At 50.4% G+C, this 25,110-nt stretch overlaps 1 protein-coding gene across 1 annotated transcript; it reads right to left on the bottom strand.

Annotated features, from left to right (window-relative positions):
* Positions 1–868: 868 nt before the first annotated feature.
* Positions 869–24,853, bottom strand: CCDC77 (coiled-coil domain containing 77). Its single transcript, XM_065406962.1, has 12 exons — positions 24,730–24,853; positions 24,012–24,066; positions 21,299–21,515; positions 19,407–19,549; positions 17,966–18,062; positions 16,368–16,440; positions 15,965–16,062; positions 13,772–13,920; positions 13,202–13,445; positions 11,965–12,090; positions 11,683–11,835; positions 869–2,584 (listed from the first exon to the last, which is right to left on the bottom strand). Exons 2-12 carry the CDS (start codon positions 24,047–24,049, stop codon positions 2,438–2,440), a joined length of 1,485 nt encoding a protein of 494 aa, XP_065263034.1. The 5' UTR covers positions 24,050–24,066; positions 24,730–24,853; the 3' UTR covers positions 869–2,437.
* Between the last annotated feature and the right edge of the window lie 257 nt (positions 24,854–25,110).

The following is a 25,110-nucleotide window of genomic DNA, read 5'->3' as shown; positions in this document are numbered from 1 at the left end:
AGAGTCAACAGTAGTATAATTTTTGCAGCGGGGAGGGGTTCACGTCCTAGGGACACACTGAAAATAAAACGGCTTGGGCAGCACTTGGGTTTTGCTGGATAGATGCCTTGACAGGCACAACAGGAGTACCGTGATGTTTGCTTTGCAATAAGCACAGGGCCATTGCCATGCTGCTGGGTTTTGCCTTTCACATGACACTCAGTACTGGAAATAGGGAGCTGTGAAGAAAGAAACATTTATTTAAATAACCCGGGATTAAACAACCTGCACCTACTGGCTGTCATGTAAGGAAATGCAAATATCTAACTCGATGAGAAATTCCTTAACTCGGAGGAGCTGAAAAATTGACAGAGCTCAGGAAGCCAAGTGCTGGCTTCTTATGAGCAAAAACTTAAGGTAGATGGAAGCTGCAGCACAAGCAGCTAATATTTCATTATAGTGTGATTCAGTAAGGCCATCAGGAGCCAGATTTTTATATCCTAACTCACAGTGAGAGCATATGAGAACTCCCATTGACTTAAGGGAGCTCTTGAGTAGTAAAGTGAGACTACTGGGACCTCTGGCCACAGGAATATGCCCCCACCCACCTGGCTAATTTGCAGGGATTGTCAGAGACAGCAAGTCTGTTACAAAGAGAATGCACCAGTGCAAGAGGACCCTTTGCCTCACCTTCCTCTCACACACAGTATGAGCCAGGATCCACTTTGGCTACCACCCACCAGCCTGACTGAGGTTGGCTATACTTATCCCTCTTGTGGGACTTTCAGCAAGAAGCGCTAGCAGTAGATATGATTGGAACGGGGAGGGGGCACCTGTGTTAGCCACACCCTTCAAAGAGAGAAGAAAGGGAACCACTTGACAAGGAAACTTCCAACTTCATTTTTAATTTTAAAAGTCTGGATTACAAAAATTAAAATCACAAAAATTGATTCTTTGTCCAGTACAAAAATAAAATTAATTAAAAAAAAAAAATCAGGAGCCCTGGTGGAGTATGCCAGAGATCCCAGAAAGGGATCAGCTTTCTGACATCACATTTGGCAAGAATGGTATAGGGTTACAGCAAGAAACTCCATCAAGGCACTGAGACATCTTTATAAACACGGTAAGTCTTCTTCCCTTAGTTTGTGCGTAGGAGGTAAGGTGGGGAGTTCAAGTTGCAATATGCTGCATTACAAGTAAAGGACTATATACCCTGCAAATACAACTAGGCTTTAGACTAGTTACAAACCACCGCCAAGGTCTAGCCTATGCTCCAAACTGAAATCATCTTGTTACCTGGTTTGGGGACAAGGGTAATGCAACCAGGGTTGTATTTATAGTAGAGACAAGCTCTTTGGCCTCATCTGCTCTAGCCTTTATGCTCCTTCAAAAGTTTTCCACCATTGTTACTGCCCATTTATATCCAGCAGCAGTCAGAGGTGCCAGTGGCTGCTAGTAGTTTAACTATCGTGTTGTTCAGAGCTGTAGGGTTAGACAACATTGGCAGTTAAAAAGGCAATGGCTGGTCTATATCAGGACTTCCGCCACTGGTGGAGATGAACTGATGGTGCCTTCAGTGGGACCTTTTAGTGAAAAAAGTGTTAGAGGGAACACAGCTTTGGAGTGGGGGGTAAGAGAAGGTTGTGGAGGTTTGAGATGAAAATCTCACAAAAGAAGGATCTTTATAATGTGACTGTTTCCCTTTCTGGCCTGTCCAGGCTGGCAGAGAATCATGAGAACAGAAGCAATTTGAAAACACGCTTATGCTGCCCAGGATATATAGGATTTCAGAGTGTTTAGGCAGAATTAAATAGACACTTTCTAGATGAAGTAGGGATCTAGTTTAGAAAATGCAAATTATGTCCTGGGGGCATTAGACATCATAATAATGTTTAGTCTTTGTTTAAAAACGGCTTCTCTTAATACAGTTCCCATGACTGTAGAACAGGGCCTTATACAGTCCCTCGCTTCTTGAACAGCATCAGGAGAGAATATTTGAGTCCTGGAGGATTAGTTCCTCTCCATGATTATCAGTTACACATGTAGCTTTTGTTGTGTTCGGCTGCATTCTGGACAGCAGTACGTTTTGCCCTGTGCTAATAGTAGGTGAAGGTGCCTAGAGGCTGTAAACATGTCCTATGGAAACACTATAGAAGTTACAAGATGACTTCGATACAGTCTACAAATGATCTCATCTACTAGGAAAGGGCAGTAGAGCAAGGCATGCTAAGATGAAAGGAATTCCCCCCCCACACACAACCTAGCATTAATTTCCACAAACTATCCAAGCCCCACAGCACACTGATATACCCTTGATTCACAGCAGGTTACGTGTTATTAAGTTTCTGTCACAGGATGCTGGAAAGCAGATTTATGAAAGTTTTTCTTGAAAATGTGACCTTCCTTGCCTAGCACTGGCCATGTTCTGTGCACCATTGTGCTGGGTGATGCATCTGTGTCAGCAAATCCGTAGCTCGTTCTCCAAGCCGTAGATTTTTGCCTTCAGGTTTCTTAGCTCCCCTTGAATTTTCCGGGTTCGTCTGTTCCCTTGGCGGACCTCATGCAGAATTGCGAGGTCCTGGTCTGGTCCAATGTTCATGGTCACCTAGAGAGAGAGAGAGAAATAAAACCAGAAAGACTTGGTCTATGGTGTATGATCTGGAGAAAGTTATGAAGAGAGCAATCCTGTCTAAGGAGATTCATTGTGCCTAGCAAGGGGGAACTACAACCACAGTGTGTCTGAGCTGCCCTGACATCATACATGGAAAGGAGCCTGTAGTGAAGCGGCCTGGCTCCCGACGGCCCCTGAGAGGGAGGAGCCAGAACAGCCACCCAGGTGGGCGGAGCCAACCCCAGAGGGGGAAGAGCCAGAGCCGCCACTCAAGTGGGCGGAGCTACCACCACCTGTTCCCGCCCCCCGGAAGTCAAGGGGCGGGACAGGAAGTATAAAAGCCCGGCCCCAACACTCAGTTGGAGCCGAGCAGCCGGAGAGGACAGACGTTCCGGCCCGAGCTCCTGCGAGACGGAGCCTACCCCGAGCCCAGTACCTGGACGCAGACGGGCCGAGCCTCCCCAGACCCAGGCACTCTAATACCCAGCGCCGCTCAAACCTCCCGCTTGGCAGGTACCCCGAGGTGGACTGGCCCAGCCTGCCCCGAGCGCGGTACCCCGAGGCGGACCGACCGAGACTGCCCCAAGGAAGGTACCCCGAGGTGGACTGGCCGAGCCTGCCCCGAGCGCGGTACCCCGAGGCGGACCGACCGAGACTGCCCCAAGGAAGGTACCCCGAGGTGGACTGGCCGAGCCTGCCCCGAGCACGGTACCCCGAGGAGCCACCCGGACCTGAGCCGGACCCGAGACCGGAGGAGCAGCCCGACCTAGACAACCCCCAGCAACCCGAGGAGCCCATGGTGTGGGACCCCGCTGCCGAGCCCAGCGAGGAGCAGGTACCCATGGAGGAGGAGATGGGAAGTAGCCCGGGGATAGCAGACCCCGAGCCTATGTCAGTGTGTTGCGGGCAGGATCCCCACTGACCCCGCGGCAGACGGACTGCTGCGGATAGGGCCCCGGGCTGGAACACAGTGGAGTGGGTGGGCCTGTGTTCCCCCCTGCCACCCCCACGCCGGGTGGCAGTCTCTCCTTCTCCCTGCCTGAGGGCCTGAGCCCTGAACTGCGTGTGTGTCTGCTCAGCCCCTACCTGAGGGCCTGAGCCCTGAACTGCGTGCGTGTCTGCTCAGCCCCTCCCTGAGGGCCGGAGCCCTGAACTGCGTGCGTGTTTGCTCAGCCCCTCCCTGAAGGCCTGAGCCTAGAACTGCTGTTGTGCTGCCCCGCCCTGATTGAGGGCCTGGGCTTAAACCACTGACTCTGTTGCTCAGCCCTACCTGAGGGCCTGAGTTTAGACTGACTGTTTGCTGCCCCGCCCTGATTGAGGGCCTGGGCTGAATTACTGACTCTGTTGCTCAGCCCTGACTGTGGGCCTGGGCTGATTGTTTGCTGCCCCGCCCTGACCTAGGGCCTGGGTTGCCATTACCTGCCTGCTCACTCCCTGACTGAGGGACTGGAGTTACTAAGTTTGTGGCGCTCAGCTCATCCTGCAAGGACCTGAGCCCCCCTGAACTATTGGTTAGTGCTCAGCTCCTCCCACAAGGACCTGAGCCCCTTTTCGAACCCTGGGGTATCACCCCGCTCTGAGCTAGCCTTCGGGCCTATTGAACTGTGTAAGTCCCCAGCTCCGGCTGAAGGAACCGGAGCTTAGGACTGGTCCACTGTCCCGCCCTGCCTGAGGGCTGGAACTCCCTTCAGCGGCAGGGAGCCTTTTGTTTAGCCCCTGCCTAAGGGGCGGAACCCTTAGACCTCCCGGATACGAGGTCTGACTTGGCCGTGCAGTGAAGCGGCCTGGCGCCCGACGGCCCCTAAGAGGGCGCGACCCCCGCACCGGACTATTACACGTGGCGCCCAACGTGGGGCTAGTTGCCTAGCATGTGGGCACGAGCCCTAGACGCCGGTGAGAAGGGGGCGATGGGAGAGAGGCCTCCCGCTAGAGAGGGAGACCTATCCCAGCTCCTGACCCGCATGACCGAGAGTCAGGAGCAGCAACCGGCGGCCCTGGTGCGGGGCCAACAGGAGCACCAGGCCGCCCAGCAGCAGCAGCAGCAGCTGGTAGAGCAGCTAGAGGTCCAACAACGGCAACTGATCGTCGATCTGGTCGCCCAGCAGCAGGACTTCCAGCAGAAATGCCTCCAGCAGCTTGCAGCGGCCCTAGCCCGACCGGGGGAACCCCTACTTGGGGTCGTCCCGGGAACCCCGCGGCCCAGCCCCCCCATTCGGTTGACGAAGATGGGACCCGAGGATGATCCCGAGGCTTTCCTCGTCACTTTTGAGAGGGTGGCTGTTGTCGCCGGCTGGGTCCCGGAACAGTGGGCCACCATCCTGGCCCCATACTTAACGGGGACTGCCCAGACGGTCTACCGGGGCCTGTCGGCGGAAGCAGCCCAGGACTACAATTTAGTGAAGGCCGCCATTCTGGACGCACTGGATGTGAGTCCAGAGACCTTCCGCCAACGCTTCAGGGACCTGGTCTATCCCCCAGGGGCCCGACCGCGGATGGTGGCGCAGGAACTACGGGAGACTTGCAGAAGGTGGCTGCAACCCGAACGCCGGACAGCAGAAGAGGTAGTGGAACAAGTGATCTTGGAACAATTTACCCAGGTCCTCCCGACGAGGGGAAGATCCTGGGTCCTCCGCCACCGGCCAACGACGGTGTCAGCCGCCGTCACCTTAATGGAAGACTCTCGTGGCTGAGGTCCCGTCGGGGTCCGCTGGCCGGGCGGTCCCAGCCCGGACGGAGCGCCCCAACCCTGAAAGGAGGGGGCCGCCCTCCCGGACAGCCACGAGTGTTCCCTCCCGCGGCATGGAAGGCCGGGCCCGGGTGACCGTGCCCTCCGGAAGGCTCCCACGGAACCCGGTAGCCACCGCCGGGGGATATAGCCGGGCCTTCCCCGGGGGTGACCCAGGGGCACGGCCACGGCCGGAGCAAGCCACCCTGGGACCCTGCTACTCCTGCGGCAAGTATGGCCATTTGCGGCGGGATTGTCCTGAACAGGGGTGTGCATTTGGCCAAGTATATTCCGGGGAAGGCCGGGCTCGACGTTCACAAGGGGCCAAGATCACCGTGCCCGTGGCCATTGAGGGACGCCAAGCGGTAGCCCTCCTCGACTCCGGCTGCGGCCAAACGCTGGTCTGCCAGGCCTTAGGTCCACCGGCCGACGGCCACCTGGAGAAGATTCCCCTGCAGTGCATCCACGGAGATGTACGACTCTACCCCAGTGCCCGGACCCAACTGACCATTGACTGGGTCACCCGGCAGATGACGGTGGGGCTGGCGCCCCGGCTGGCGTACCCAGTGATCCTGGGGCGGGACTGGCCCGACTTTACGACCGTCTTACGTCACCATCTCGGGAGTAGCCCGCAGGCCACACCGGCCTTGGGAGGGGAGTCCCCGGAGACCGAGGAGGACGAGGCGGAACCCCCCGTCCCCACCAGTTCCCCAAAGGGGCGAGAAAACCCGCCCCGGGGCGGGGGAGAGGATTCCCCGACGCCCACAGATTTCTGCCGGGACCAACGGGCCGACCCCACACTTAGCCGAATCTACGAACAGCTAACCTCCGTGGACGGGACGATTCTCGACTCCCAGCGAGCGGCGCAATGGCCCCATTTCGAGTTACGACGAGAACGCCTGTACCGCGTAGAGAAGGACCCCCGTACCGGGGACGTCCGGACCCAGCTTCTTGTGCCGAGGTGTCACCGCCGGGCGGTCATGAAACTGGCCCACGACGTCCCGGCGGCTGGGCACCTCAGGCACGACAAAACGCTGACCCGGATCCTGGGACGTTTCTTTTGGCCCGGGGTCTATCAAGAGGTGAAGGACTATTGCAACTCGTGTCCCGAATGCCAGCTGGCTGCCCCCGCCGGGAACCCGAAGGCCCCCTTAGTACCGATGCCTCTAATAGAAACCCCCTTTGAGCGTGTGGCCGTGGACCTGGTGGGGCCCCTCCCGAAGAGCAGCGCAGGCTTCCAGTACATCCTCGTCATGATGGACTATGCCACCAGGTTCCCGGAGGCCATTCCTCTTCGGAACATCTCGGCCCGCACCATCGCCATGGAGCTGGTAAAGGTCTTTGCCCGTGTAGGCCTGCCCCGGGAGCTCCTCACGGATCAAGGGACCAATTTTACATCCCGGCTGCTCAAGCAAGTCTGTGAAACCCTAGGGGTCAAGCAACTCCGCACCTCCGTCTATCATCCCCAGACCGATGGTTTAGTGGAGAGATTTAACCGGACACTGAAAGGGATGTTGCGTCGGTTCTCCCCGGAGGACCTTTGCCGGTGGGACCAGCTCCTCCCACCTCTGCTGTTGGCCATACGGGAAGTTCCCCAGGCATCGACTAAGTTCTCCCCCTTCGAATTGCTGTATGGGCGGCGACCCCGGGGCCTGCTGGACCTTATGAGAGAGACCTGGGAACAGGCTCCCTCCCCGGCCCGGGGTCTCCTACAGTATGTGCTCCAACTTCAGGAACGCCTAAGGCAGGCGGGGGATCTGGCACGGGAGAACTTAAAAGCCGCCCAAGAGACGCAGGCGGAGACGTATAACCGGGGAGCACAGACTCGGGAGTTCCAACCCGGGGACCGGGTATTGCTCCTTCTCCCATCTAATGAATCGAAAATCCTGGCCCGATGGCAAGGCCCCTATGAGGTGGTCAGGAAAGTGGGCCCGGTCACGTATGAAATTAATCAGCCGGACCGGAGGAAGAGGATCCAGCGCTATCACGTCAACCTCCTTAAACCTTGGAGGGAGCGAGAAGGGCTGTTGATCAACCCCTGCCAACCAGAACCAGAACTGGGACCCCAGGTTCCCCACCCCGGAGACCCCGAGGAACCCCAGCTCGGGGAGACCTTAACGGAGGACCAGCTCCGACAGACTCGGTGCCTCCTCCGAGCTTTCTCCCGCACGTTTACGGACCAGCCGGGATACACCTCCCTGGTATACCACCGGATACAAACCGAACCTGGGGTAGTGATCCGGGGGACGACCCGGCCCCTGCCCTATCATAGAAGACAAATCGTGGAAAAGGAGGTACGGGCGATGTTGGATCTGGGCGTGGTGGAGCCGTCCCAAAGTGAGTGGCGCAGCCCGGTGGTGTTGGTGCCAAAACCCGACGGATCCCAGCGGTTCTGCATTGACTTCCGACGCGTCAACGCCATCTCCAAGTTCGACGCCTATCCCATGCCTCGGATAGATGAGCTGTTGGCCCGTCTGGGGGAGGCCCAATATATCACCACCCTGGACCTGAGTAAGGGGTACTGGCAGATCCCCCTGGATCCCGCCTCCCGTGAGAAGACTGCCTTTGCCACCCCCACAGGTCTCTATCAGTTCACGAGGATGCCCTTCGGCCTCCACGGAGCCCCGGCCACCTTTCAGCGCCTAATGGACCGCCTCCTCCAGCCCCATCAGGACTACGCGGCCGCCTATCTAGACGACGTTGTGATCTACAGTCCGCGATGGGAGAACCACCTGGAGAGAGTCGCAGCCGTCCTGAGGTCCCTGAGGGAGGCCGGGTTGACTGCAAACCCAAAAAAATGTCGCATCGGCTGGCAAGAGACTAAGTACCTGGGCTACGCTATCGGGCATGGACAGGTAAAACCCCTGATCGGGAAGGTCCAGGCCATCGCTAACTGCCCCCCGCCGACCACAAAACGCCAGGTGCGGCAGTTCCTAGGCTTGGCCGGATATTATCGGCGATTCATCCCCCGGTTCGCCGCGATTGCAGCCCCCTTAACAGGGCTCCTAACAAAGGACCGCCCACGACAAGTAAACTGGACTACTGAGTGCGACGAGGCCTTTCGGACTCTTAAGAGGTGCCTCTGCAACGAGCCGGTCTTGTATAGCCCCGACTTTAACCTGCCGTTTGTCTTGCAGACCGACGCCTCGGAAGTGGGACTCGGGGCTGTCTTGTCCCAGGACGTAGGGGGTGAGGAACATCCGGTTCTTTATATTAGCCGGAAACTGTTCCCACGAGAAAAGAATTATGCGGTGGTCGAGAAGGAAGCCCTAGCCGTGAAGTGGGCTTGTGAAGCGCTCCGGTATTACATCCTGGGAGTTCCCTTCACCTTGGTCACCGACCATTCCACCCTTCAATGGTTGGCCCGCATGAAGGACCACAACATGCGGGTGCAACGGTGGTATCTGGCCCTCCAGCCGTTCGCCTTCACGGTCCGCCATAGAGCTGGTAAGGAGCACGCGAACGCGGATTTCCTCTCTCGGCTGGGGGGTGAGGAATGGGCTGGCCCCGCTGCACGGGAACCAGCCTTGAGGGGGGGGGCCGTGTAGTGAAGCGGCCTGGCTCCCGACGGCCCCTGAGAGGGAGGAGCCAGAACAGCCACCCAGGTGGGCGGAGCCAACCCCAGAGGGGGAAGAGCCAGAGCCGCCACTCAAGTGGGCGGAGCTACCACCACCTGTTCCCGCCCCCCGGAAGTCAAGGGGCGGGACAGGAAGTATAAAAGCCCGGCCCCAACACTCAGTTGGAGCCGAGCGGCCGGAGAGGACAGACGTTCCGGCCCGAGCTCCTGCGAGACGGAGCCTACCCCGAGCCCGGTACCTGGACGCAGACGGGCCGAGCCTCCCCAGACCCAGGCACTCTAATACCCAGCGCCGCTCAAACCTCCCGCTTGGCAGGTACCCCGAGGTGGACTGGCCCAGCCTGCCCCGAGCGCGGTACCCCGAGGCGGACCGACCGAGACTGCCCCAAGGAAGGTACCCCGAGGTGGACTGGCCGAGCCTGCCCCGAGCGCGGTACCCCGAGGCGGACCGACCGAGACTGCCCCAAGGAAGGTACCCCGAGGTGGACTGGCCGAGCCTGCCCCGAGCACGGTACCCCGAGGAGCCACCCGGACCTGAGCCGGACCCGAGACCGGAGGAGCAGCCCGACCTAGACAACCCCCAGCAACCCGAGGAGCCCATGGTGTGGGACCCCGCTGCCGAGCCCAGCGAGGAGCAGGTACCCATGGAGGAGATGGGAAGTAGCTCGGGGATAGCAGACCCCGAGCCTATGTCAGTGTGTTGCGGGCAGGATCCCCACTGACCCCGCGGCAGACGGACTGCTGCGGATAGGGCCCCGGGCTGGAATACAGTGGAGTGGGTGGGCCTGTGTTCCCCCCTGCCACCCCCACGCCGGGTGGCAGTCTCTCCTTCTCCCTGCCTGAGGGCCTGAGCCCTGAACTGTGTGTGTGTTTGCTCAGCCCCTACCTGAGGGCCTGAGCCCTGAACTGCGTGTGTGTTTGCTCAGCCCCTCCCTGAGGGCCGGAGCCCTGAACTGCGTGCGTGTTTGCTCAGCCCCTCCCTGAGGGCCGGAGCCCTGAACTGCGTGCGTGTTTGCTCAGCCCCTCCCTGAAGGCCTGAGCCTAGAACTGCTGTTGTGCTGCCCCGCCCTGACTGAGGGCCTGGGCTTAAACCACTGACTGTTGCTCAGCCCTACCTGAGGGCCTGAGTTTAGACTGACTGTTTGCTGCCCCGCCCTGATTGAGGGCCTGGGCTGAATTACTGACTCTGTTGCTCAGCCCTGACTGTGGGCCTGGGCTGATTGTTTGCTGCCCCGCCCTGACCTAGGGCCTGGGTTGCCATTACCTGCCTGCTCACTCCCTGACTGAGGGACTGGAGTTACTAAGTTTGTGGCGCTCAGCTCATCCTGCAAGGACCTGAGCCCCCCTGAACTATTGGTTAGTGCTCAGCTCCTCCCACAAGGACCTGAGCCCCTTTTCGAACCCTGGGGTATCACCCCGCTCTGAGCTAGCCTTCGGGCCTATTGAACTGTGTAAGTCCCCAGCTCCGGCTGAAGGAACCGGAGCTTAGGACTGGTCCACTGTCCCGCCCTGCCTGAGGGCTGGAACTCCCTTCAGCGGCAGGGAGCCTTTTGTTTAGCCCCTGCCTAAGGGGCGGAACCCTTAGACCTCCTGGATACGAGGTCTGACTTGGCCGTGCAGTGAAGCGGCCTGGCGCCCGACGGCCCCTAAGAGGGCGCGACCCCCGCACCGGACTATTACAGAGCCCCAGGATGGAGTGTAGATAATGTAGGTGTCTTGTTAGTACCATGTGGGTGTCCTGCAAGTGCAACGGAAGAGGGATTTCTAAAGTGTAATTGGATATGTATCAGTAAATGGTCAGTTGTTTAACAAATCATTTCCAGTATGATTTAAAAGGACTCATTAAAATGTGACAAATTATATATTTCTTATTACCCAGCTTTTTTGTACTTAAGTCTCAATTGTAGTCCCAGGAGACATCCTCTACAGGTGGTACTGAGAAGCATATCTTGCCTTGGCAGAAGACTGCATTTGGTTATCGAATAGTTCTTTTTGATCTAAAATAACCAGAATGATTTAGGATCATGGTTATGATGTCTAGCTTGTATGTTGTATTTTACTCATGCACCCCCTTGTGGTCATGTAATAAGAACAGGACAATACAGGCTGAAATAATTAACTAGGTATTGACATGGATTTGATTAACCATTTCCTTTTCTTTTCTTAATTTCTGCAAGTTAACCATTCCTTGTGGTATCATGTGAATAACCCTTCCTATGCAGGATATTCCAGAAGTCATTATATTCTATACACGACCACCTGAACTTACTTCTGCACTTTGAGCCCTAATTCTTTGTGCCAAGTACTCAGGTCTGCTCACACTGAAGTTGATGACAAAGCTCTCATTGACTTCACTGAGAGCAGAATCAATATCTAGAACCATCAGGAGAAAAGCCAAACAGGTCTGCAACACTCCATACAGAATATACTTCTGCAGTTAATACTTGCTTCACAGTGGCGTTGGGAGAATCAGATTTTGTAAAGTGCTTGGAGATATCAGATGAAAAGCATTAAAGAAGCAGCATAACTCAGTGCCCTAACTACATCCACTGTATAATCACACCAATCCCTAGTAATCTGGATGCCTATTCAATTAACAGCTATGAATATTTTTCTCTTCACAATATACATATAACCTGTAACTTTCCATAACACTGAAAGGTACCATATGTTACAAGTATCTAAAACACAGGAATTTCCAATAACTTAGGCTCCAAAGATCCGAAAATTCAACCCTCCCCACAGGCCAATTCCATCTCAGCCCTTGCCCCAAAGATGATCAATTATTACCTTGAAGAGCTGTTTCTCTATGTCCTTCAACCTCTGCCGAAGTTGCTTGATGTCATTCTTGAAGCCCTCCACCTCCATGCTACGCCGTTTCTCCAGGGCCTCATATCGTTGGGTCATTAGCTGCAAACGCTTCCCCATCTTCTCTGAGCGCTCCTGGGGATAGGAAAGCACAATAGAATTTGTAGGGAAGGGCACCATCGACACCACAAATATGGAGAAGGGGAAATCAGACAACTCCAAGAGGCTGCAAACCCATCCTGCAGCAGCAGACAGAGGATTTACCTTGAAAAGCTCTTGGCCAACATCTCCTTCTTCACGAATTCTAGCCAACTCACCCTCCAGAGCAACACACTGTTCTCGGTACATATCTGCCAATCGGTGCGCCTGTGTTAGCTGCTCCTGTAAGGACTGGAGCCCAAGAGAAAGAATTAGGATTAATAGATGCTGGAGGCAGGTAGCCAGTACACACAGCATCTCCCTCCCTAAAGAACAAAGGTGGGACGCAAGGCAATTGTCACAACTCTGAGAGTGCTCTTTGGTGGAGATATCATGACAGAAAATAACCAAATGAGTAGCCCTAGAAATTGGAGTTGGTGCAAGTAGCCAGACAAGAAAGATTAGAGATCTAAGAATGCAAAAACTTCTTCAAATTACAGGAGCAACTCTGTTCAGTTAAAGTACATTAAAGTACAAACCAAGCCTGGTTCTATCCACCATGTAGTCATTAGAACCCACAACACTTTAAAAATAGCAAGAGTTGGTCCCACTGTCCTCAGTCAAAAATTCCCCATCTCACATCTGTTTGGTTGCTGCTCTCCATCTCAGGGGTGGCTGCATTTCAATGGTGGATAAAGCAATTCCTTTAGGTATATACTGTGGTTAGTAAACTATTATGGGTACATGTAATATGAGGGCAGTACAAGTTCCCATGGTTCTCCCTGCAAGTACATTAGTTGCTGAAGAAAAAAAACCATACTGCTGGATGGGAGCAGCAGAACTGTGAGCGACGTTATTCCCAAAAAAGCAGTGTTCTCACAACAGCAGGCAAAACACAGAGTGTGTTCTTCCTACCAGTAGTCAAGAGAATTTATTCCAAAGGATGGTTGCCCATTTCATGCTTGGAAATACCTAGTCCTAATAAAGAGCTTGAGAGCTGTGCAACGATATGTCACTTGGCAGGTGGAACAAGCTGAAGAGCTACCTGCTTGTTTTGGATGTGGAAGGAGTGGGGGATATTAGTCTTGTGAGACAAAACCCCGTGGAGCGCTATTATAAACTAATAGAGTTCTAGCTACATAGCATTTTATCTTTAAAGTCAATAAGCAACAACATCCCCTGTAAAGTGAATCTTTCTATGCCTCAGACAGCATAACAAATGTATCCCGGTATGGAGAATTCCTGCTCTAAAACAGGGAACACCAGTTTCTCAGTAAAGCACCATGGTGCGATCCAATCCTAGACTCTCTCAAACCTCCATCCATAAACAGGTGGATTTCTTTTCAAAGGGAACAGCAATTACCTTGAGTTCTCCACTCTGTGCTTTCCAAATTTCACTCTCTGCTTGAGAAATTGGCTTGATGTCTCTCTCCTTCTTCTTCTCTCTCTCTGGCTCCCTGCTGATAAGCTGATCCCTGCTTACATCAAGCTTCCTCAGCAGACAGTCCTTCTCTGCCATCCATGATTTCTCATTGGCTCGTGCATCGAACTTCAGCTGAAGGAAGTCACGCGTACTCTCATACAGCAGGTTTTGAGTCTGATGGAGCCTGAAGACAGGGATTGCACTAGAGTAATAATATCACTGCCTTCCCCAATTCCCTTCATCTTTCACCTATATTCTCACTGGGAGTTTGGGTGGGCATGGGATGAGAGGGGCCAGGAGCTTCCCTCACATATTTTCAAGGGCCAAGCTCTCCAGGGATGAAAAAGGATTTTTAGTTCGTAATTTATTCAATCAATCAATCTCCAATTACATCCCAAGCAACTGACCAAATACTCTGCTTTTCTGCCTATTAGGTTGTAAACCTGTAGGTGATTTTTATATTCTGGGTTTCCTGCCATGATTAAACCAGAACCATTCTCTTGCACTCACTTATCTGTTAGGGTTTTGATCCTGTCCTGGTCCCTCTGATGCTGGACCTGCACTTCCTCTATGTGAATCCGCCTGTCCTCTAGCAGTGCATCAAGCTGCTCTTTGGATAACCGGGTCTGCTCTTCCATCTGAGCCTGCAGGGCCTCCACCTGGATTGGCACACAGGGAAGGCACAGAGTGAGATCCTGCACCAGGCATGCTGCCCTGCTTGAGAGCAGGGCCGGCTTTAGGGCGATTCAGCCAATTCCCCGGAATCGGGCCCCGCGCCCCTAAGAGCGCCCCGCAATGTCCTGAAGGAGCTGCCGCCGAAGTCCCGCCACTGTCTTTGGCGGCATTTCGGCGGAGGGTCCTTCCTCCGCGGCAGCGATTGAGCTGCCGCCGAAGACAGTGGCGGGACTTCGGCGGCAGCTCCTTCGAATTGGGCCCCGCGGTGCCTAAAGCTGGCCCTGCTTGAGAGTCCTGTTTAAATTCCAGGTTAGGCACAGACAGTGAGAAAACACCCCCTGCCCTATAATGCTTTATTATATAGGTCTAATTTCTCTGCAGGCCTTGAAGTTAGGAGCAATCTGCTTTGGCGCTCTAGAAGTTTCCTGTAACAGATTTCCCTACCTGGTGAGAGAGAGACACTTTACAAAAGGTGGGTCAGATTCTTCATTCATTTCCTGCATTGGGCACAGGAAAGAAAGTGGAAAGGCAAAGGTGAATTTAAGTCACTTCTGTGCGTCACTAATTCTGGCCACTGTTGCAATTTAGAGCAGCCCTAGGGCTCTCATCATCCAAATGCTTTTCTTGTTTCATGCCAACCTTACCCCCCTTGTAAGTCCACCGCAGAGAGAGCTAAATAGATTGGGAGTAAGTGGGAGGCACTGCCAGGATAGCATAGAGTGGAGATGGGCAAGCCCAATGTAGGGATAGAGGGGATAGGCAAGCAGTATGTTTGGCTGTCGTATAAACCCCTGTGTGACACTGTATGGAATATGTGGAACACCATATGTGGGCACCAATATTATAAAATTTCAAGGAATCTGATCAGATATGTTGTGTGAGGTATCTGCAAAAATGTTACAATTTGCCAAGTATGATAATCTGGTTTATGTTTGTATCACCTTTTGTATTAGGAGTTATAGATATGTACGGTATATCTGTATTTCAAACTGGTGCTATGCATCTGGGTGACACCCCCAGACAGATTGGCATCAGCACCACCTAGCCTGCTTGATGGCCCACCAAGGGACATCAGCTGTACAATAAACCAATTAAAAGATCAGGGACCACACCTGATGAGTCAGCAAGTCATGTATGGGTATGCCTATGGACAGAGAACTCTAAGGTTTTTCCATGTGCTGTGAAGCTTGTGTTTGGAATACAGGAAGTGCAAGCCTTATGGCAAAAGAATATAAAAGGCAGCTGCATCTTCTCCATTTTGTCTTCAATCCTGCTTCCTACCTCTAGAATAACTTTTCTATAACTGAAGCTCTGAACAAAGGACTGAATGACCCATCCAAGCTGTGGATGTGTTCCAGAGTGACTTTCAAGCCAGCCAACTCACCAACACTGCTAAGAACCTGATACAACATGGACTTTGTAGTCTGATGTATGTACCAAATTGCTTTACCATTTAACAACTCTCATCTTGTTCTTTCTTTTATAATAAATCTTTAGTTTTAGACACTAAAGAATTTGCTGGTAGTGTGGTATTTTGGGTAAGAGCCAAACCTATACTGACCTAATAAGGTGACAGGTTTCAGTGGTAGCCGTGTTAGTCTGTATCAGCAAAAAAAAACGAGGAGTCCTTGTGGTGTCTCTAAGGTGCCACAAGGACGCCTCGTGGTTTTTTTTGACCTAGTACGGTGGCTGTCTCTTTGGGTCAGAAGAACATTTTGTATATGTGAGCAGAGTTTTGAAATAACTCTGCATTGTATTGGACCGAGGTGCTGATTGGGAGCCAGAGAACTGGAATGCAGTAAGAGGGCTGTGTGATTCCTTCCCCCCCCCCCCCCCCCGCCCCTTGATAACTAATGTGGGAGATCAATCAGAAGCACAGTTTGTGACTGATTGGGGAGTGTTAACCACCAGTCTTTGGGAGAATCTGCTCTGACCTTGCCATTTCCAGTGAAGGCACCCCTATATCACCACGGGTCACACCATGCACAGGCAGAAGTTGCATCTGTTGATCAGTAAATGCTCTTTTACCTGCAGTAAGAGTGTTTGATTGTCTCTGTGATATCTCTCAGGACTTTCTGGTTTCTCTCCTTTTGCTGCTGGCTTTGATGTGCTTCTTTTAGTGCCGGCTGCAGAGAACAAGATTAATTGAGATAACTACTCTACTCCTTTCTCCTAGCCTATGTGTGAGACTTTGCCCAGCAGGGAATATTGTAGGTGTGCTGGCTGGCCTGAAGGAAAAGGAAAGGAAGAGCTTGCAGCTACTGCACCACAGCATCTTCCGGCAGGAGTCACTGCAGAAAACATTCTAGCACTGGCTTTGGGGAGCTCATGGCGACTGCACCCTTTTTACACATCCAGCACTATCGCGATATTTAGCCACCCTCCAGGTACTTGTCTTCTTGGCTGGTATGGAAAGTCACTTTTGGGGTACCTGTTCTGGAAGTGTAAGTATCGCTCCGTTCATGTGGATCCCTGGATTTGACTGGTTTTTGAGGAACGGTGACCTAGAGGAGCAAAAACAGATCTGTTACCTGAACGTCCTGCATTTGGTTCTCTGAGCCCAGTCATCAAGAATGAACACTAGAGTGTGTGGAAAAAGACTTAAAAGTGCAGCAGGAGCAAGGTAAAGACATTTGCAAAAGAAATACCAGCATTGAGAGCAGATGTCCGCTACGATGGGGCTGCTTGAACGTTACATTTCCCACCTCTTACACCATTGTATAGTTCTCAATGATTGGGGATTGGTGACTTCAATGGGAACAGGATTAGGCCTTTAGTAGAAGATCCAGCATTCAGATGTGTGAGGGAAAGGAGAAGCAACAGTGTGCTTTCTTCTCCACTTACCCTCTTGCCAGCTGGCGCACTGAGAAACATATGTGCAACAAATCTACGTATACCCATCCACTTAAACCCAGGAAGAAATCAAAGGCAAGAACTAACTGCTTGGTGCAGCTATGGATCCTGATCTAACTTGTGTGCGGAGATCCACTCAATGCAAGAAAAAGCGGCCATTAGGGAGCTGACACAGTTCCCTCATTCTCATGGCACTTCTGCAATGGCTCCAGCTTCAATGTTTACACCAGCTGGCCACAATCCCCAAGACACTGTATGCCAGTAAGGAATTAGCTCTGGACATGTCCCTTCCCCACTCCCTCTGCCAGGGAGTTAAACTATCTGAACCAACTGAGAGCTCCCGCACACCAAAGAAAATTCAGGGCTGCTTTCAAGGACTTTTGCACAACCTGAGCAGTGCAGATGGCAGCAAGCAACCTTTTAAAGCTTTTTTTTTTTTTAAAGCAGATTACGCAACTGGGAACCAATCACGCTCTCCGGCGGAAAATTAAAACAAAAACAAACAAAAAAAAGCAGAAGCCCAGCCCCCATGGGCAAGCCCCAAAACAAGCAACACAACACACTACTTAAAGAAATGAATAGGCAATTACATACACAAAAGAAGCCTATATAGGCTTGCTGGGCGCCACTTGGCAGCCTGCAGGAGGGACTAGACAACAGCAGAGACCGTGGCCCATTATTTCAAGTCTCACTCTGCACCCTCACATCACAGAATGCCCTGTTTTTGCCCCCCCTTCATGCCCTGAATCACAGTCGTGACCTTTCTGGTCACACAGGACTTGTGTATGGGACTTCAGATCCATATACACACTGCTGCTGACAGTCACCACTCTTGAAACCTGTCACACTTACTCTCCTGGAGGACAACATACTTCCGTTGCAGCTCTCCTGCGCAGGAAATGATACCCGGATTTCTCAGCACTAACTACCAAGACAGAGGGAAGGCCTCACTCTTTGTCTTGAGTCCCAGCACTAGTTTATTACAGCACATATCAGACCAACACAGAGCCAGCTGAATTTCAAACATCTACGTTTTCTGGCAACACTCTCCATAGTTCTGTTTTGTCTCTTTGGCTCCTCAGTGGCAACTCACTGTGTAGAGCTTCTAGGGGCTGAACCCAAAGCAAAATCTGCCAGAGAAGTGGCAAACAGGCTATTCCCAATGAATGGTCTTACCTTGTGTGGAGGCTCCTTATGAAAATAGGTAATTTCTCCTGTGTCTGTTCCCACCAAAACCAAGAGATGCTGAATCTTTTTTCGGTCTTCCAGCTCCCTGGAATTCATGGAGAAGCATCAGCACATTTCTATTCCAAAATGCATCAAGCCTGTACTCTCTCTAGAGGTTGTTACTGTAGTTAAAGGAGCAGCTCTAACCTGTTCTTCAGATTGTCACAGCCCATGAGACAATGTTGTCCTTAAGCCAGACTGCTAGAGACCCAGTTAACACTGAAGATGCATGGGAGGAGTTTCCATTTCTGCTGGTGCAGTGAGGAATTCCCCTTTTAGTACAGCCTGATAGTGGTACATGGGCTTATATAGGGATGGCAGATGCTGAAAGGACAGGGTCTGTGAATTTATTAATAAAAGCTCATAGTCCAGGGGGAATATGACCTAGTTAGGAAGATTCAGAAGACTGAGAACCTCCTTTGCCTTAGAAGCCCATGTATTCCACCACAATCTGGAACTTGATGGATATACAGGGTTTTAGGCACCCCTTTGAGGGTACACAAGAACACTACCCACCACACATAAAAGGAGACCCCATCAAGCCAACCAAAAACTGCTGAGATTAATTCCCAGCCAGAGTTCAGTAGCATCTTAGGGAGGCATGTGCTACTGAGAGCTGATTTGGTGCAGCTGAGCCTATTCAGGCTCATTACCTTAAGAAAGACAAACAGGGGGTGTTGACCAGAAGACAAAACAGGTATCTCTAGGGAAAACAGAGGAGTTACCCTCTTTGGTCTGTGTTTTCTATGAGTTTCCTGCTTCTAAAACTGCAGAGAGGAAATGCAGCTAAAGAATTATGCCAAGCTCATGTTAAGTTGAGTTAAACCAGAACCTCCAAGCTGAAGTAGGTAATTTTGTGATCGAACCTGACCCTTTGGTAAACTTTTGCTCTTTGTTATACCCCAGCCCTGTTTTGTGGGCCTATATTCTGCAGCAAGATCCTTGGATCCTCGGTTTCTCTGGTACAGCAGACTAGGAGTCCTGCAGCACAGTCATTTCACTTTTTTTAAAAAAGGAAGTTTGTAATAATTGAATAATGGTCAGTACAGTAGATCTGCATAGAAGGGAGAAGCAACAGCAGCATTTCTTTTGTCCAGTTCATCATTTGGGAAGATTTTATAGGGCCTGATCCTCAGAAGTGTGGCACACCTGCAATTTCCACTGACTTTAGACCCATAGTGAGATTAATAACAACTTGTATTATAGTGCCTAGGTGCTCCAATTACAGAGCAGGACACTGTGGAATGTGCTGTACAGACACAGAACAAAAAGCTTTCAAGATGGCTCTACTAATTCATGTGGCTTCCAGAAACACTACCTGCCCATGAGAAACAGCTAAGAAAACTCTTCCCCCCACCATCTCCATCCCTATCCCCTCCCAGCTCCGCACCGGATTTTCAGCCGGTCATTCTCAGCATAGAGGCGCAGCACATGTTCCCTCTCCTGGAAGAGGTAAACTTGCATGTCACTCAAAGCCTTCTGTAACTCTGCAATCTCCTGTTCCCGTTGACGCATTTCCCACTGTAGTTTGTGCTATGGAGAGAAAACAGGGCATGTGAAATGATAATAAGCATCTGACAACAGAGACAAAGAGCAGCTTTTGCCTCAGATGACCCTAGCCTGCATCTAAAACTAGCAGCTGTTTGTGTCAAATTACTAGGATTGGCAGAATTTGCCTTTTTTTTTTTTAAATATAATTGATGAATACTACTGAATTTTATTTTTATCAATTTAAGTTTTCACGGTTGAGCAAAATTATGTTTTAAAGCATTTTTTCAATTTTTATCACTTAAATTTTCACAGTTGCGGGAGCTTATGGGGATGGGGCAGGTCAGACAATAATTTGATGACAGTAGACATTGAGATTCAAAACATTCAAGCTTTATAACCATTAAAACATCAATGATCATCATATGTCAAAACATACAAAGTAAACAGCCTTAAATCAAACTAACAAGTTCTCAAGTGGCATTTTTCTTACTTTGCCTATCTGTAAATTTTGATCATTGATGGAAATATTTTTTTCATCGGTTTCTGTGTGTACCCTGAAATAGATTTATCAATATTTACTGATAAAAACCCAATTCTTCCAAGTTCACAAATGCCTGACTTAAATTGGACCACCACACTTTAACCAGCAGAGGGCAGTATTGGCAGCTTGTCTGGAGAAGACTTTTCAACACTGAGCAACTCCCACCATGCAATGCTCTGCCTTGATGCTTGATGGAGCAACCTATCCTAGATGTTATTCTCAAAAACCTCCCCTGGGTTAAGGTTGGAGTACTGCAGGGTTTAATAATAAGCGTTCTGACCAATTACAAAATTGACTCAGCGATCATGGTTTTCATGGGGGAGAAGTAACTAACTCATCAGAAGAGCATTCCTGTAGGAGAGGGACATGGGAGACCTGCAATGTTTGGCGCCTTTCCCCACTTTGACCCAGATGTGCAGCTGAGATATTTCCTACATCTCCTGAGGGTTCTCAGTCTGTTTCAGAGATGGCGGAGTCACGAGCAGCTCAGTGTATAATGTTTTAAAAGGTGGTCACTCCTCTCCCAGCTACCTCCTCAGTAGAAAAAGTGCCAATTTTACAGGACACAGCAACACAACCACCCTGTGACTGATATAGTGAAGCATTAGGAGATCATCCTGCTTGTTAGAAGAGGCTCCATTTTGTAGTATAGTTTTTACTTAGATTATAAACTCTTTGGGCCAGGAACCACTTTTATTTTGTTTTTACAGCACCTAGCACAATGAGGTCATGGTCCATGACTGGGGCTTCCAGGTGCTACTGCAATATAAATAAAGTCTGTCCCAGTAAAATGCTCATTAATTTTGGCCAAATGACCATTCACAGGTCCACTGTGGAGTGCAGGGCAAAGGAAAAGGGTAGTGCAACAGACCAGGTGAACATCTTAAGAAAACTCCAAACAGCGTAAAGGCTTCCCACAAGTAGAGCCCAATAAACTAAAACAAAAGGACTTCTCTCAGTAAGCATTTCTCCTCCACTGGCTCTTAAATTGGGAGACCAGATGGCAAGAATTCACCCACTTCTAGTGGCTCAAGACATAGTGATTCCCCTTCAGCTCAGTCCTGCCACATTCCCCAGCAATTCCCTTCATGAATTATGTCAGCGATGTTAAATCTTCAACTAAAGGAGAGTATTAACCCTTTCTCTGCCAACCAACGGTGTGTATGTATGTATATATATATATATATATATATATATATATATATATATATATATATATATATATAGTCCATCACCAGTAAGCTATTTACCTGCTCATCATATGTTCCTTTGTATCTCTCTAGCCTTCTCAAAAGGTCCTCGTGTTCTTCATCAAACTCAGCGATCTTCTTGCGATAGTATTCCAGCAGCTCCCGGGAGGGACGGAGGAAGGCCAGGCGCTCACTGATGGAAGGGAGAGGAGTAGAATCCCCCTGACTTGGAGTTGGAGAATTGGTATATCTGGAGGAGACACGGGGGGCTGCCAATCTGGACAGAATGGTGGAACACACACACACAAAAATAGGTTTCAGAGGGATAGCAGTGTTAGTCTGTATCAGCAAAAACAACAAGGAGTCCTTGTGGCACCTTAGAGACTAGGGTTTTAGCCCACAAAAGCTTATGCCCAAATACATTTGTTAGTATCTAAGGTGCCACAAGGACACAAAAAAATGCTGCTAAAATAATGAAGATGAAGGAACCAATGGCCATTCATTCATACAAGCTCACAGTACCTTACAATGGTGACTGTTCTTGTGGCAGAACTACTTTCTCAGACAAAGTTTGAACGCCACACAATAACTGCACTAGGATAATGTTAAAAATCTGATTTCAAGGAAATAACCTTTTTTAAAAAACAAAAAACAAAAACAAAAAAACAACTGTATTTAGCTTTAGTACTACAATACATTTAGTTCACATCTTCTCTGCCTCCAACAGTCTGAGCTCAACATTACTAAAACAGGATGTGTGGCATTTTGGAGATACAAAAGCTTATGCCCAAATAAATCTGTTAGTCTTTAAGATGCCACCGGACTCCTTGTTGTTTTTGTGGATTCAGACTAACACGGCTCCCCCCGATACTTAATGTGGAGCTATGCAGTGTTGTTGTAGCAGTGTTGGATATTAGAGACAAAGGTGGGTGAGGTAATATTTTTTATTGGACCAATTTCTGTTGGAGAGAGAGAGAGAGAGACAAGCTTTCGAGCTCCATAGAACTCTTCCTCAGGTGTGGGAAAGGTACTCAGGATTTATGGTTTATTACAATAATCTGTAAACGACTAACCCCCCTTTCTGTGTTATGGCTACAGGGGTGTTAACAGGCTGCTTCACCTTGAACGGTCCCTTAGAATATGTGTTAACTTCTTATGCTAAATTATCAGTTTGATCTTGTATTTAGTTGTGAAGCTCTTAGTACCTTTCCCAGACATGAAAAAAAGAGCTCGGTGTAGCTCAAAGGCGTGTCTCTCTCACCAACAGAAGTTGGTCCAAAAAAAGATATTACCTCACCTACCTTGTCTCTTTAGTGTGGAACTGTTTGCCCACCCAAGTGTGGTGGGAAGGGAGGTGCCTATTGGAGGAAAAGGGTGGGTGGTGTTTTTTTGTGAGAGAAGGGTCAAGGGGAATGGGATAAGTTTGCTGGGGAGGGGTATCTGAGAAAAAGCAGGGCAGAGAAAGAATAAGGGTTACCAGGGGTAGTAAACAAGTCTGCTTCTAGACAGAAACACACAAAAAACCAGACACTGGATAGAGAATAAACACAGAGGAAAAAGATGTGAGGTACCAGTAAGCCATGTCAGTCTGTAGGGAAAGATGTCAGAGGTGACAGTATCAGAGCACTGAAGTGAAGGAGGAGGAGGGAGAGAAGAAAACTCCATTCAATCAGAAAAGATGTCTGACTGCTGAGTCTAATGTACATTCTCAGGGTCCTACTGGATTATCACTGCTCCTTGACACAACAACAGCTAGAAATGGCTTTACAAGTTCCAGTTCAACAGGAGACTGCATTCTTTCTTTTAAGCCGCACAGAAATAAAACTCTCACACTCTGACAGCGTGGGAAAGAGAGAAACTTTTAAATGTGTGTATTTGGCACCTAAATAGGATATTTAGGGATACACTAACATCACATATATATGTCGGCATGCAAAATCCACCTGCAATTGTGATTCTAAATTTTGGCACAAAAACTGAGCTTTGTGAATCATTAATTTGTAAATTTGGAATGTGTTTGAGCAAGTGCAAGTGTAGATGTGCATCTATACACAAACCTCAGGCTTCGCTCTGAAAACTTGCCCCTTAGTAGCCATGTTGAGTAGACTGCCTTGGTTTTCAGATGTCAACTCTAAAAGGACTAAGAATAAGAAAGCAGCTTAACTAAGTAATTATTTGCTAAACAAATCCATTGCCAGAACCTGGCTGGACGCTTAGTCCTCAAGAGCCAGCCAGATGCCTCATGAATGCATGAGACCAAAGTGATGGTGACGCTAATGGGAACATCTAGAGACCTGTTATCACTATTGCTGCTCACATCAGGTTTTTGATATATTAGAAACCTGAGGAATTCAAGACCTTTAATCTCCAGACATCGTAGGTGAGTGCTGAGGATACATTAATACAACCATTTTGTATAGCAGCTTTCACACCAACTGTATATGAAATTGCTTTAGAGTTAAATAATAGTTATAGACAAACAATAGCAAAGGGAGAAAATAAATATAATTATGGGTAAAAAAAATGGCTTTAAATTATTTGAATTAGAGTACTGTTGAGGAGTTGCAGAGGAGAAGACTCTCACAGCAACAGTGATAACACTATGGGATAGCAGAGATTGGACGCTGGCGTTAGACCAGTGTAACGAGTGGAAAAGGAAGATTGGAGCTATGCAATATGACGGATGTTAGAGCTAGTCCCAGGAGAGCAATTTAGAAGCTAAATGAATGGGGAGGCAATGGAGCTATTTGAGGATAGCAGCAGTCATACTCACCTTTTGGAGGTGGGGGACATTCCTGGAGGGGAATCCATGGTGCTCACTCCACCACCTACAGAAGTGACAACAATGTACATTTTAGGAGCAGAGAGCATATGGCCAGCTAGGCCGGAAAAACATATTAACACCTCTCTAGTGACCTGTATGGAATCGGGGTCCATGGTAGAACAATGACTAAGACTGTGCCAAACATGCCCAGTGATGTTTAAAAACCACTGACTGGGCAGGATTTTTGCAGTTCCTTCTCAATTGCATGAAACTGGTCCCTAGATTCCTGAGGGGAGGGAGGGAGAAACCCAAACACCTGTGAAACAGTTAGGATTTTCACTCAAAAAACAAACAAACAAACAAAAAAAAACCCCTATAGCTATATTGAGAGCAAACACCTTGCACTTTCTAGAGTTCTGAATTTTCCTATATTTCAAATTGCCCTGTGCTGCCCTGCCAGCCGGTCCCTACCCCGCACGCCCAGCAAGCCAGCCTGTGCCCCGCACCCCCAGCAGCGCCCTGCCAGCCGGTCCCTGCCCCGCGCCCCCAGCCAGTCAGTCCCTACCCCGCGCCCCCAGCAGCGCCCTGCCAGCCAGTCTGTTCCCCGCGCCACAACAGCGTCCCCTGCTGCTCCACCAGCCGGGACGGGTCTACAGGAGCCAGGCCCCCGCTCCCCCCACCCTTTGCCGCCTCCCAGCAACGATCCCAGAGCGGCGCCCTCGCCTACCGAAGCGCGAACCCAAGCGCCAGCTGCTGCTCAACGGAAAAGAGCCCAACCAAACAGCGCGGCAGCGTCAGCCAACCACAAGCTGCTGCCGCGTTCGGGTCCGCTCCGGCCCGCTCGCCGCGCGGCGGGGCCAGCTCTGCGCAAGGCTCTCTGGGAAGCGTAGTTCTCAGAGCACTCCCTGGGTGCGTGCGGGAGACCGGTCCTCACAAGGCAGAACTGGGTGCTGTGTGTGTACTTAGGAATCATATGTTGGGGCTGCGTGCGGACCTTATCTCTGTTTGCTATTTGAATGTGTTGGAACGGACAGGAAAAGTTGGAAATGGAAACACTGTAGGTGAAAAGAAAAAAACCTGGAATTTCTGTTCCCAGTAGTGTGTAGAA

The sequence above is a fragment of the Emys orbicularis genome, chromosome 1, assembly GCF_028017835.1.
Source record: "Emys orbicularis isolate rEmyOrb1 chromosome 1, rEmyOrb1.hap1, whole genome shotgun sequence".
Classification (NCBI taxonomy): domain Eukaryota; kingdom Metazoa; phylum Chordata; order Testudines; family Emydidae; genus Emys; species Emys orbicularis.
The sequence above is the reverse complement of the archived record's forward strand: the minus strand, read 5'-3'. Positions and strand labels throughout refer to the sequence as shown.